General features: G+C 45.2%; 1 protein-coding gene across 2 annotated transcripts in view; it reads right to left on the bottom strand.

Moving 5' to 3' along the window:
- LOC311531527 (cystathionine beta-synthase-like) overlaps window positions 1-13,320 on the bottom strand; it is a 52,876-nt gene that overhangs the window by 21,011 nt on the left and 18,545 nt on the right. For both annotated transcript variants that reach the window (XM_084648969.1, XM_084648970.1), the window contains exons 3-6: window positions 11,094-11,303; window positions 7,900-8,006; window positions 6,589-6,723; window positions 2,080-2,159 (exon numbers count right to left, since the gene is read on the bottom strand). In XM_084648969.1, coding sequence (XP_084505095.1) covers window positions 2,080-2,159; window positions 6,589-6,723; window positions 7,900-8,006; window positions 11,094-11,296 — 525 coding nt within the window. In that variant the 5' untranslated portion in view covers window positions 11,297-11,303. The remainder of the gene's footprint in view (window positions 1-2,079; window positions 2,160-6,588; window positions 6,724-7,899; window positions 8,007-11,093; window positions 11,304-13,320) is intronic.

Here is a 13,320-nt window from a genome sequence, read left to right as displayed (position 1 = left end):
CTTTTTTGAGTATGTAGTGAGGGGTTACTCAGTGCAAAGTATTAAAAACACGTACATACCAGCTACTTTACAATCTAATAAAGACACAGCCAAGATTCCCAGTGCCATAGCCTAGAACCACCATTTTATTTCCAATGATTTGGACGGTGCCTTGCACACTAGGACCCACTCTTGGTTGGCTCACAGATAGCAACATAATAAAAATGTTAAAAATAAGTATTAAGTTCAGTGATTTCAACATATTATGCAGTAGACCTCCACTTAGATAGCAAGGTGGTAGATCCCTTAACAGACATCTCCTTATGTTTGCAGTCATACCACGAGAAGTGTGATCTTTTGAAAAAGTCATTAGCTAAGGAGGGTTGGGTGTAGTCACTGTTTAAGCAACAGGCCTCCAGGGCAAATCCAGGTGCTGCAGGATGTGGTGTGGGCAATTCAGCACGTAGCACTCTGCCTTTCATGTCAGAACTTTGCCCATGTGCCAGCAGAGTACCAGAGGGCACCTCTCCTGCTGGAGTTGCTATCTTTTCAAAGGACATTGAAAACAGAGGTCCTAATCATTTGTGATCATTAAAAATCTCATGTCGTTTTCGTCAAGATTAGTGATGTCAGTTCCAATGGCCTCACTTAGTTCCACTCCAGTTTTGCCTTCCTACAGTTACTGTAGTTTTAGCTGGGCCAAATTTTTTTCTTCACTTGTTCTTGACTATTGTAAAATATAGGCAGATTTTAAGCTACTTACACCACCCCCAACCCTCGAGAGGGCTGAATTAGAACAATGGGGAAAACAGTTCTTATCTGTGAAGTTGGTTGAGCACTTTGGGATCTCTGTGTGAAAGGCAGTATTTAAATATATCAGTTGTAATGTTCAGGTACCTCTTCTGGCTACGTGGTGGGTTTGTACCCCTAGGCCTGCCTGGGCTCAACAGCTGCAAAGATTTCACACCCCCAAGACTTGGGAACGGAAGATTCTTAAAACAGCTGTGCCAATGCATAACTCGCTGCCTCTGCACAGGAGGGCCCTAATGCTCCTTGGTTCAAAGAGTGAAAGGCAGGCTGTAAAAACAAAAATAAAAAAATCCACCAAGAAGCCTGTGCATAGTGCCTATAGCTTAATCATGAACACTCAGCATTGTTTTCTCTGCCATCCAGCCTAGCACTGGTGTAAGGGAACTATCTGGACCAATATCATCTTATTCCCATGGCAAAGTTATGTGCTGCTCTGAATTGTCTCTTCCAACTTAACTGGATACCCAAAAATTGAAATCAGAAGAGCAGAGGCTCGATCCCACCATCCTTACTCTGGCCAACCTCCCTCTGACTTCAGTGGGAGTTCTACCCAAGCGAGCGATGCAGGATTGGGATCAAGCGCAGCAAGGCTGAAGTCATGAAGGCTAGAAACTTATTTCTTTCCACTACTGTTACAATGAAGGATTCCACATTGATCTATTCCTCTTTGTCATTAAAGCTTCCTCAGCACATATGGATCCAAATTTCCTTAAGCTGAGGAAAGAACATTTTTGCTTTTTAGCCACTTGCCATCACTTCCCACGGTGTAACCTGAAACAATATACTGCAATGTAGCACCCTCTCTCGGGTCTCACCACTGTACATAGAACATGATGTTAAAGCATCCAGTTCTTCAGCTGTCTCCACTGGCTTCCCTCAGACCCTCCATTCAATGACAGTCTTTCCTTAGATTAAGTATCACTTCAATTTTCTGCTCGCATCTCAAGTCTTTCTTGCCACTGACACGAATACTTTAAAAATTCCTACGCTCAGGGGTGCTACAGCTACTGGCAGTTTCACCTCTATAATCTCTGTCTTTTTGCTTTGCAACTGGCCTACCAATATTCCCCTTCAACATTGACAGCAACCCCCTCTGCCCTTCCCCCACCTCAAGAAGTTTATACATATACTCTGACCAATTATTTAAAAATATCTGACACATGGTAAATTGGTTTGCAGTGCCTCAGTATCCAATTTCACAGCCAAAAAGATGGCATCCTCCTCCCATCAGGATCTGAACATATTCAGACAAATTTATTTTTAATTATTGGCAATACAAGTAGTTCTGACCTTCTCCATGCTCATTTTCTCTGGCATCACAATGATGCAGCGGTAGCCTTTCACTGCAGCAGCCAGGGCCAGCCCAATTCCTGAAAGTGGGGAAATACAGAGTATGTTGTAAGAGAAACAAAACCACAATGAATTTATTTGAGCATGAGCTTTCGTGAGCTACAGCTCACTTCATCGGATGCTGCATCGGATGCAAAAGTGAGCTGTAGCTCACGAAAGCTCATGCTCAAATAAATTGGTTAGTCTCTAAGGTGCCACAAATACTCCTTTTCTTTTTGCGAATACAGACTAACACGGCTGTTACTCTAAAACCACAATGGTAACTTCTGCACGTCCCAGTTTTAAGAGCTTTTCTCCCCAGGCTTGAATGGGGTATCCCTACAGAGACTAAAAAGGAAAAGGTTGCTACTCTCCAAGAGAGTTGGAGAGCAGGACTGTGCTTTAAAAACACCATTTGGCTCAACCCCAGACCAGAGCCATCAACAAGGTGAGCAAAGACTGGGAAATTTGCAAGTTCATGTTGCTGGGTTTCCCAGCCTAGTTTTTCCCTCTCCCCACCTCTGCCCGCGTGTTACAGATGTAGTTTGGGAGTGAACAGAATTTCATAGATTAAAGCCAGAAGGGACCATTGAAATAATCTAGTCCAATCTCCTGCATAACACAGGCTGCAGAACCTCACTCAATTTCTACATCAAGCCCATAACTTCTGTTAGAATTATCCTCACTTAACAATTTGCATCTTTTTTTCTAGGCTGAATTTGTCTAGCTTCAGCTTTCAATTATTGGACCTGGTTATGCCTCCACCTGCTCGATTAAAGATCTGTTCACAGATCTCTTCCCCAGGTGGGTACTTGTAGACTGGGATGAAGTCAACTGTCAATCTTCTCTTGGATAAAAGAAGCTCAACCTGTTAGTTTCTCTCTCTCTCACCTTAAGGCATGTTTTCCAGTACTTGAATCATTTCCTTTAGCTCTCTTCTGAACCCTTTCCAATGTATCAGCTAGGTCTTGCCAGAAAATTAGAAATCCATTTCATGAACATCAAGGTTTTGAAATTTGTTTTCATTCTGTAGCAGAGCAAAACGGAGACCTTTTGAATTCCCCACCCCCTCCCGCTCCATTTAAAAGAGCCACCTCACAATAACCAATTGCCCAGTGGTGAGAGCACTCGCCTGGGAAGTCTTCTTGCTCTCTTATGTCAGAACTGTTCCACCTCATATAAATAATTAAATATGTATTGTGTCAGAAAGAGCCTGTTGGTTAGAACCCTTGCCTAGGACGTGGGAGATCCAGGTTCGAGTCCCTACTCTGAACCAGTAGCCATTAGGTATTCTGGGGTGGGTTTCTCTGCGGAAGTTTTGTTGAGACATACACTTCAAAAAAGTTTGGTTTTGAGAAATCAGTTTTCTAATGAAAAGAAATTTCACTGAAAAATTCTCAATCAGCTCATCCACATCCATTCTGAAGTGATGATACCAGAACAGGACACTGTATTCCAACCATGGTCTCACTACTTCCCGATACAGAGGTAAAACCTGACCAACACTGACAATCAGAAAGACATTCTAAACCCCACTCTATTACCCTATACTTTTAGGAGATTAACATGAAAGTGCTGCAAATGTCAAACTAAGGAGTCAGCTGCAGGGGAGGAGAAATCCTATGCCCTTCTTAGAGAAATTAGCTTAGTAGCTATGGGCAGAGGCCAGGAGTGACCGGCAATTCCCTGTGCTGGTGTGACCCAAGAACCCTTTTGATGCCAACTGGCAATGAGGTGCAGGGGGTTTACCCTGATTCTGGGATGTACATTCTGGTTCACCAAAGAATGTCATGTGAGGTCTCAAATGAAAGTTGCTGTCACATGTCACAAATATCACTGCGAAAAGCATGGACAGATACTATGTAAGGAGTTATGTATATATACTAAAAATACATTCTTAAAGTCTGTATCAAGGCTGGCGAAAAGCTGGTTTTCTGTCAGACAGGAGATGTCTCTCCGTCTGTCTATTCGCACATAAATTGAGTATGGTCTCATTCACAACAGTTCCCCTACCACCAGTCAGAACTGAATGCAAAGGAAGGATTGTAAAAAAGAACTAACAGGAAGAGAAACAGAGCAGAGGCAGAGAAACGTATCTGGAGGTGCATAACAAGGGTTTTCTTGGGTATATCTGGGGGGGGGGGAACTGGAACACACAGACACTCTTCACTAAGGAAGTAAAAGGACAGCACTTTTGCTTTCTGAAAAAGGGGTTTCAGCCAAGCTTGACTGAAAACGCTGTAGAGGACTCTGGGTGAGATAAACTTCTGTAGACAGGAGGTTAGCCTGTTCAGTCTCTAGAAAGTGTGCTATGATTCTCGTTTCTACATAGCCATTCGTTTCCAGTATCCTTACTCACTATCACTTGAATCCTCTCGACCTGCTATTTCTGTGAGTGGATAAGGGGCTGGATACTACAGGGAATGCTCAGAGAGGGTTTGGGGGCTTGTGTGTGTCCACTGCTGCTGGAACAGACAAAGGAAGGCCTGAAGAGGCCTGGAAGGCAGTACTTGTGCTGTCACAGGTTGTTGGTTTCAGAAGCTGATCCACGGTAGACACTGACAAGACTCCCTCACTCTAGAGCAGGTGGTGGTGGTGATGTGCCTCAAAATGCCGGGTGCCCCTGGAGAGCATCACAGCTGCCTACTCTAGGCCTTGCAAAATTGCCACCTTTAAATCCGTCACTGAGTTGCAACAGAAAAAGCTTCTAAAACAGACTCCAATGACAAACTGCTGAGCTTGAATTAATATGCAAACTAGATACCATTAACTTGGGTTTGAATAGAGACTGGGCGTGGCTGGGTCATTACACATATTGAATCTATTTCCCCATGTTACGTATCCCCACACCTTCTTGTCAACTGTCTAAATGGGCCATCTTGATTATCACTACAAATTTTTTTTTCTCCTGCTGATAATAGCTCATCTTTAATTAATTAGCCTCTTACTCTACCTTTTCATTTTCTATGTATGTGTGTGTGTCTCTCTCTCTCCCTACTATATGTTCCATTCTATGCATCCAATTAAGTGGTCTGTAGCCCACGAAAGCTTATGCTCAAATAAATTTGTTAGTCTTTAAGGTGCCACAAGTACTCCTGTTCTTTATTCTGATTTAAGAGACATAGTCCTCTTAATATGAAAGAGCACGGTGTCAGCTACAGTCAGCAGTGTCACCACAGGTAAGGAGTCAGAGGCATGCAAAATACAGATCCAAACTCACAGGTCTCAAAAGTAGGATTCAGACGGCAGTTCCAGCCTTCAAAGGGTGAGTGCTGAAAACAGAGCTGTATCTAGATAGTCACCCAGTGTTTCTGCGAGGATGTCGTGTGCCTACCAAAGGCTCTAACCTTGAAGCTATTTTTGTTCCTCCTTTCCAGACCTCAATCCAGCTTGCGCTGCAGAGCTGTATGAAATTGACTTGTGCTGAACTATCAGCAGCTCTTGCAAGCTAAGCACGGTCCACCTGTGTCAGCCTTCAGATGGGACACCTCTGAAGAACAGCTAAGTGCCACAGGATGTGGTGTTGGCTAGTCAATAGGTTCACTGCAGAACTGGTACCTCAGTATAACACTCTGCACTACCTGAAGTCATTCGGGAAAACTGCACAGCTAAACACCTCACCACTTGGACGCACATGGCTCTTTCCACAAGCACAACCCAGGATGTCCTGGGCAAATTCCAGCTTTGGGTACTCTATTATGTGTTCCAGTGGTGTCTACAAGCCCTACTCATGGGCCCAGAGCCCATTCATCCTGCCCCCTGCATCCTCTCTGCAGTTTCAGTTGGATACAAGATTGTAGAATAAAGGTACAAGAGCTAGCAACCCTTGTGCTTCAGAGAAGAAGCCGAAAATGAATTCCAGACTGCTCTCATCAACTATTTGGCTCCCCTCTCAGTCACTGAATAACTTGGAGATTACACCTTCCTCTGAAGCATCCAGCATCAGCCACTATCTGAGACAGGATGCTGGACTACTGATCTATTCCTACAGAGTAAAGGGTACAAAAGATGGTCTGGTGGATACGGTGCTGGACTGACATTTAGTAGTCCTGAGTTTGATTCCCAGCTCAGTCTCATGTGACTTTTGGAAAGTCACTTATAATTTGCTCTGGACAATGGGGAGAATACTTCCCAGCCTGCCGTGGATATAGTGAGGACAACCAAGTCCTCTAATAATTGTGGGGCACTCAGGTACTAACTTCTAAATACAAAAAAGTAAGCAGTAGCTTCTGTAACCTTAACACTAGTTCCCACCCACTCTGACCAGCACCAAGCATCGTATTTTCCTTCCTCAGCTGGACCCTGAGCTGGGAGCCGAACTTCTGTGAGGTTCTCTCCTCCTGTCAGGCATTTTCTCTTTTGAATGAGCAGCCCTCTCTGCTCCAACTCCTCTCCTATAGTTCCATGGAAGCCTTCAGACCACGTTCCCACAGTTGCTTAACAATCTCACTGTGACCTAGAAATTCCTACCTGTGTTTCCTGATGTTGGCTCAATGATCGTGTCCCCAGGTTGCAAAATCCCAGCTCTTTCCGCATCCTCCACCATCCTCAGGCTGATTCGATCCTTCACGCTCCCCCCAGCATTAAAGTACTCGCACTTTGCCACTGGAAACAGAACAGTCAAACAAATGTATGTGTGTCTGGTTTTTTTAAAAAAAAGCACTACTGCGTTCACCAGAGGAATTCTGACTCCTTACTTAGATCCGAAAACACTCCAGCTAAGGTAATTTCTGCCTACTTAAACACCCCCTACCTCCCAACAAGACAAAGGGAGAGGCAGCCCACAGTACAGTGGAGAAGTCAGCACTTCCAGTGTCATTGGCCAATTTGATAAAGTTCTTGGCACATTTCATAGCTGGCCACAGGAACAAGAAGCCCCACATTGTGTCAGTTTCATCTTAACTAGTGGGTCTCTCCTTTTGTCCTCTTTTCTCTGCCTTGTTACATTGAGGCAGAAGATCAGAGAGAATTAAAAAACCATGTGTAGCTCAAATCAGGAGAGGGGGAGTGAGGACAGGTTACGGTGCTCTACCAGTACTGCATGGAATTTTTTAAATAGGCCATTCCCTTGCCAATGAAGGATTGTTCCATACTGCATTTTCCACCTCTTGGGAGCTACCGCTAACTGTTAAGAAGTCCACCCTTGAATTTTATCTCATTTCTCCAAGTTTCAGCCCTTTGGACAACAGTAAACAGAATCTATTAATTGTCTTCTGTGATGATCCCCTCCATATACTTTTACCCTATTCCCATGCAGCAGTCATTGTTTAGCCAAGCTATGCAGACCGTAGTTTGTTCTTTTAAATCTTCCCTAAGTAGTCAGTTGCTTCAACCATTTCATCATTTGCATGCTCTTTGGTGCCTATTCTGCAGCCTCATTCCGAGGGGCCCAGTGGCAACACCGAGAGCTGGTTGAAAGTTTCACTTGAAACATTTTTGACCAAAAATGGCTTTTTAATCAGAAGGGAAATGTCATCAGAAAATGTCCATTTTTGATGTGTAGCGTGTGTGGTTTGCTTTTTGTTTATGCGCACGAGCGCGGGGGGAAGGGGATGTAGAGGCAATCAAAACACAAACCCAAAAACTGAAGAATTCTCTCTCTCTCTCTCTTTTTTTGGGCAACACGTTCATTTTTGTCAACTTTTTCCACAGGAATAAAAAGCATTTCCCAACCAGCTCTCGTGAACACTGTTAAATAGGGTGATCCAGATTTCTGAAGATACACCTCTAACTCGACATCTGAAGATACATCATTAACTTCTGTCTGCAGCAAGTACTCACAGAGTTCACACTTGAGTCCAAAGAACTTTCCGATCCTGTTGATTTGTACCATAGGAGTATCACCAATTTTCCTCAGAATGTTTGGTAGGATGTTTGGAGACTTTGGCCTAATGCACAGACACATCGATTAGTTCTTGGCAGTAACACTGGGAGGCACATGCTTATTTTGGATGTTCTTTTTAAACATACAGAAGTTCACAACAGAAAGGACTCTCTAAGACAGCAAAACCCTGATCCAAAACTTTTGGAGTAATCAGACATCAGTGAAATGGTGTGGATAGCACAAGGTACATGCATTTACCTCACGTGGTTTCCAAACTTTTTTTCTGGGGACCCAGTTGAAGAAAATTATTGATGTCCGCGACCCAATGGAGCTGGGGATGAGGGGTTTGGGGTGTGGGAAGGGGCTCTGGGCTGGGACCAGGGATGAGGAGTTTTGGGTGCAGGAGGGGCTGGGGGTGCAGGAGGAAGTCAGGGCTCTGGGCTGGGGGCGCAGGAAAGGGTTCCAGGTTTTGGGGGGGGGGTCAGGGCTGGGGCAGGGTATTGGGGTGCGGGCTTACCTCTGGCGGCTCCCAGTCAGTGGTGCAGCTGGGGTACAGAGGCAGGCTTCTTGCCAGTCCTGGCACCGTGGACTGCACTGTGCCCCAGAAGCAGCCAGCAGCAGGTCTGGCTCTTAGGCGGAGGCACGCCCCCACCAGTTTGGAGTGCAGAGCCGGTGCTCGGAGCGGGGACAGCACGCGGAGCTTCATGGCCCCCCTGCTTAGAAGCCGGACCAGCTGCTGGCTGCTTCTGGGGTGCAGCACGGTGTCAAAACAGGTAGGCACTTGCCTGCCTTAGCTGGGCAGCACTGCCGATGGAACTTTTAATATCCCAGTCGGTGGTGCTGACCAGAGCGACCCTGTGCCTGCCATGCCGTGACCCAGTACTGGGTTGCAACCCGAAGTTTGAAAAGTGACTGACGTAGTTTATTGTCATCATTACCAACCACTTAATTATTCACTTGATCAGGGCAACTGCTTAATAGGTTACTTAACATGAGCTAACTCTGGGTATGTCTACACTGGCAAGTTTCTGCGCCACAAGTTATACCCCTTTTATTAAAACGCTGGAATTAAACTGCTGTTGCGTGTCCACACTGTGCTCTTTGTGATGCTGGAGCGCATCCACATTAGCAGCTCTTGCAACCGCAAAGACAGCAGTGAATTGTGGTTGCTCTCCCACTGTGCAATGGCCGCAGGGTGCTTTGGGAAGGGTTTGCAATGCCTCATGGGGCAGGTACAGCATCACATGACGCAGGTTTCCCAATCCCATTGTTCCATGGGCATCCTAATACACTGACAGCTGCTTTTCAACTGAAGCGTTGGGGGTGGGGGGCAGAATGTGTGTGTGTATAGAGGGAGGGAAGAGAGACAGTGTGTTTTGCGGGACAGAGAGTCTCTCAACATGCTGTCTTGTAAGTTCAGACAGCAACAGGAAGCAACCAGTCCTGAGGCGGGGGAAGGGGAAACCCTGACATCAGCCCCCGCCTTCCTCCCTGGGCACTCTCTCTCTCTCTCTCTCTCTCTCTCATAAGCACACCTCTGCCTCTGTGTTCAACTGCACGAGCATTCCACATTAACGGTTTGCGGTGTGTCCCAGAGCAGATGAGCACAGCACACAACAGCTGTCAGAAACGGAGCTTTGAAGTGGGAGGGGCACACATCTCCAGGGCAGCCGAGTTCAAAACAATGAGCAGAGCGCGGACACTTGAGGCATTATGGGACACCTCCGGAGGCCAATGACAGGGCAGAAAGCAATTAAGTGCCTACACTGGCAATAGAGCGCTGGAGCCTCTGCACAAACAGCCTTACGAGGCTTGTTGAGGTGGGTTTTTTTGCAGCGCTGCAACTGAGGAGGTTCTATGCACAGAGTTGCAGTGTGTATACATCTGCCGTTTGAGTGCAAAAAGCTGCTTTACTGCAAAGAAACTTGCCTGTGTAGACAAGCCCTCTGGCTAATGCAGCTTCACATCAGCTTCTTTAAGCAAAAGGCTAATGGGAAGGGAATGTTTGTACATTGTTAGCAATGTTCTTTGTTTAGTAGAGTTGGAAAACTTATTAAACATCAAGAACAGGCTGTTCTAGCTTGGAAGGGGTATTGTTAATTTTAAGGAAAGAGATGAAAAGAGTTCTCTGCATCTCAAATTAGTAATGAGGGGGAGCAGGGAGGGAATTTATAAGATTTCAGACATTTTCTCCTTCTAGCAGATAGCGGCTACAATAAAAAGCATATTCACTGGCGAGATATACTGGGGGAGGGAGGTAAAGAATGATTCCCAGGTCAAAAGCAAGAGCTACAAAGCTGCGATCCACAGTCTGCCATGCTCTCACCATCTGAAGTAGGTTAGCATAAATTTCAGGCCTTCCAGGGAAAATGAATGCTTCAGTCATCTCTGCTGAGCATGCACATATAATCTCCATCAATGCCATGACTGCTCCAAACCATGGTTTGTCAACAAAAGCAGACTGGAAATAGTCAGACTAGATCAGTGATTTTCAACCAATCATCCATGGACCCCCTAGGAGTTTGCAGACTATGTTTAAGGGATCTGCAAAAGATTGTCATTACCATAAAACGGTGGTTTTTCAACCTAGGGACCGCAGACTATGTCTAAGATTTCCAAAGGGCTGTACACCTGCATCCGAAATTTTTTAGGGGTCCATAAATGAAAAAAGTTTGAAAACCACTGAACTAGATGATCTAATGTTCCTTTCTGGCTGTAAGAATCTATGAAATGCTGAGCACAGATTAATGCTGCAATTACAGGTAGGTGTGACGAAATTCTTGGTGAATTTATTCATTTTTTGCCTGCATTTTTGGGGAGGGAGGGTTAAATAGCACCATTTAGGGAAGATGAAAGTGAATGTGTAAATATGAGAAAGCAAAAAACTGTCAAACACAAAAGATGACCTCTTGACCCCATTAAAGTCAATGGGAGTTTGCCTCTTTTATAACATAAGCTAGGTGTAAACATACTGAGCTTGCAACTGTAAATTATAGGTATCGGATACAAAAGTGTCCATATGCAAAATCATGCCAATTTAACTAATACAACTAAAAAAATTCACACCTTTAGTTAAACCCATGCAGTGCTTTGAAGGGACAAAGTCTTGGTTAACACTGAAAGGCAACAAGGAAAGAAAGGTATCACTTACAAAGTGGGGTGATAATGAGGGGATTCAGAGGGGGGTTTCCCCAGCTCCCAGGTACATTTGCTAGGGGTGTCAGGTCGGATCCACTCTCTCTCCTCACTGATGTTACAGGGCTCCTTCTCCAGCCCTCCGTTCAGCAGGCATTTAGCAGAGAAGTGAGAGCAGGAACTGGTGTCCATTTCTGCTTCTGGAGGAACTGAAGGCATTGTGTCTCTGAAAAGGAAAGAAGAACCTGCCATTAAGACTCACTTTGAGCTTCCTCAGAAGCAAAAGGATTACCTCAAAGCCACTTAACATATGCAGCAGACTACTTTAAACCCTGCTGTGTCATGATGTTACAGATTATTATGGAAGCAACCGAACATAAGAGCAATGTAGGCTTACACAACATACTGCTACTGTCTTGCCTTCATTATAACACACAAAGCTGAAGTCTTCTGGAATCTTCTGCTTTCCCCATTAGAGGAGGGGCTCAGACTCATACTGTTCTAGTATCAAGTTCCAGGGAGACGGCATAGCCTAGCCGTCTAAACATGCAGCTGGAGCCAGGAACTTCTGAGACCTAATAATGGCTCTGCTGCTAACTCTCTATGGTGAGCTTGGGCAAATCACTTAGCATCAGAGTCTTAGGCTATATCTACCCTAGGACTTATGTTGGCAAAACTTATGTCGCTCGAGGATGTGAATAGCGAACCCCTCTGAGCGACGTAAGTTTTGCTGGGTTAAGCGGCAGTGTGCACAGCACTATGTCAGTGGGAGACCGTCTCCCTCCGACATAGCCACTGCCCCTCGTGGAGGTGGTTTTATGTCAATGGGAGAGCTCACTCCCATCAGCACAGAGCAACTATATGAGCGATCTTCCAGCCTTAGTTTCCCTATATATGAAAACAATAACATACAAGGGTCTTGTAAGGACGAGTAAGGGTTTGTGCAGCACCGTGACAACAGTAAGTGTTATGATCATGGTTCAAGCTATGAAGGGCTGATAACTGAAATGGGAAGTTGGGCTTGGCTTTGGTGCAGCACTGAGTGCAAAATTTGTGACCACATCCTGTGCAATGAGAATGCCGTGAAGACAGACTGGTATTAATTAGAAGCTGCCCACAGTTTACAGCAGGCGGTCTCAAAGATCAAGAGACAAGACTGATCAAGCAGTGGAGTTTCCCCCCAACAAAAAACAAACCACCACTTTCTACCCCAAAGAGCTACCATCTCCCCATCCTAAGCAGATGGCTGGCATGTATATACCCCCTGGATGATCAGACAGCAGTGCTGACTGACTCTAGACAGACCTGCATTTATCCTCCTAACCAGACAATGTGGCTATGTTGTAGGCAGAGGAGAAGTGGGTAGGGAATAGTCGTGTTAGAGAGGCAGTTTGTTTCACCTCTAGGCAGGAGAGATCCTCAATGGGTGGGTGAAAGTGAGAGAGAGCTGCCATAGAACTACTAGTCTGGCAAAAACCCAGAAACACCCCTGAAAACTCTGCCTCTGGGGAGGATAGGGGAGTAGGCATCCACCCTCTCTGGAGCAATGCTATGAGGGAAACTAACCTGGATGTGGGGAGAAACTTTAACAAAAGCCACAAAGAAAAATAAAGCCTGGAGCTGAATTGCTTCCAAGACCAAGCTCCACAGGGAAGAGCGGCAGGCTCGCAGGGCCAGTTTTATGAAGGTTTATTTCGGACTAGATTTCCTGTGAGAGTCACTCTCACCAATAGGGAATATGGAGTCAATTCTATGCAGATGGTTAACAGGTCTTATTTTAGGTCATGTGTCTACAAAACCCCCCACAGTGACATAACTTTTTTGGGTAGGGTAGCATAGCTGAACCCATGAAAATGCATTTGGAAAAGACATGGGAGGGGACATAAGAAACCCCATTGCTTGAACATATCAATTTTAAAAGGATTATAAACCCAGTACATTTGATGGGCATAACAGGTTTGCCTTTTGCTCTGGAAGTTATTTTCTAGAGACATGCTGAAACCAGACCCTTTAAAATTTCCAGAGGGTGAAGAGAATCTGAGATCCCAAGTGCCAGATCCAGATTTCTCTGTGTTATGATTTTGGTTCCAGCTCAGAATGGCTTGAGAAAGCCATTCCTGTGACACTGCATCTCACAATGGCAGGAATCTCACAACAGCAGCTAATCCTATGAAACTTTGGACCCAGCAAATCTAAACCCTGGCCCTGATTCAGCTTCGAATTTGAACACCATCCTAAACCTA

This window comes from Lepidochelys olivacea (genome assembly GCF_965140295.1).
Source record: "Lepidochelys olivacea isolate rLepOli2 genome assembly, chromosome: 1".
NCBI classification, from domain to species: Eukaryota; Metazoa; Chordata; order Testudines; family Cheloniidae; genus Lepidochelys; species Lepidochelys olivacea.
This window is presented reverse-complemented; position numbering and strand designations above follow the sequence as displayed.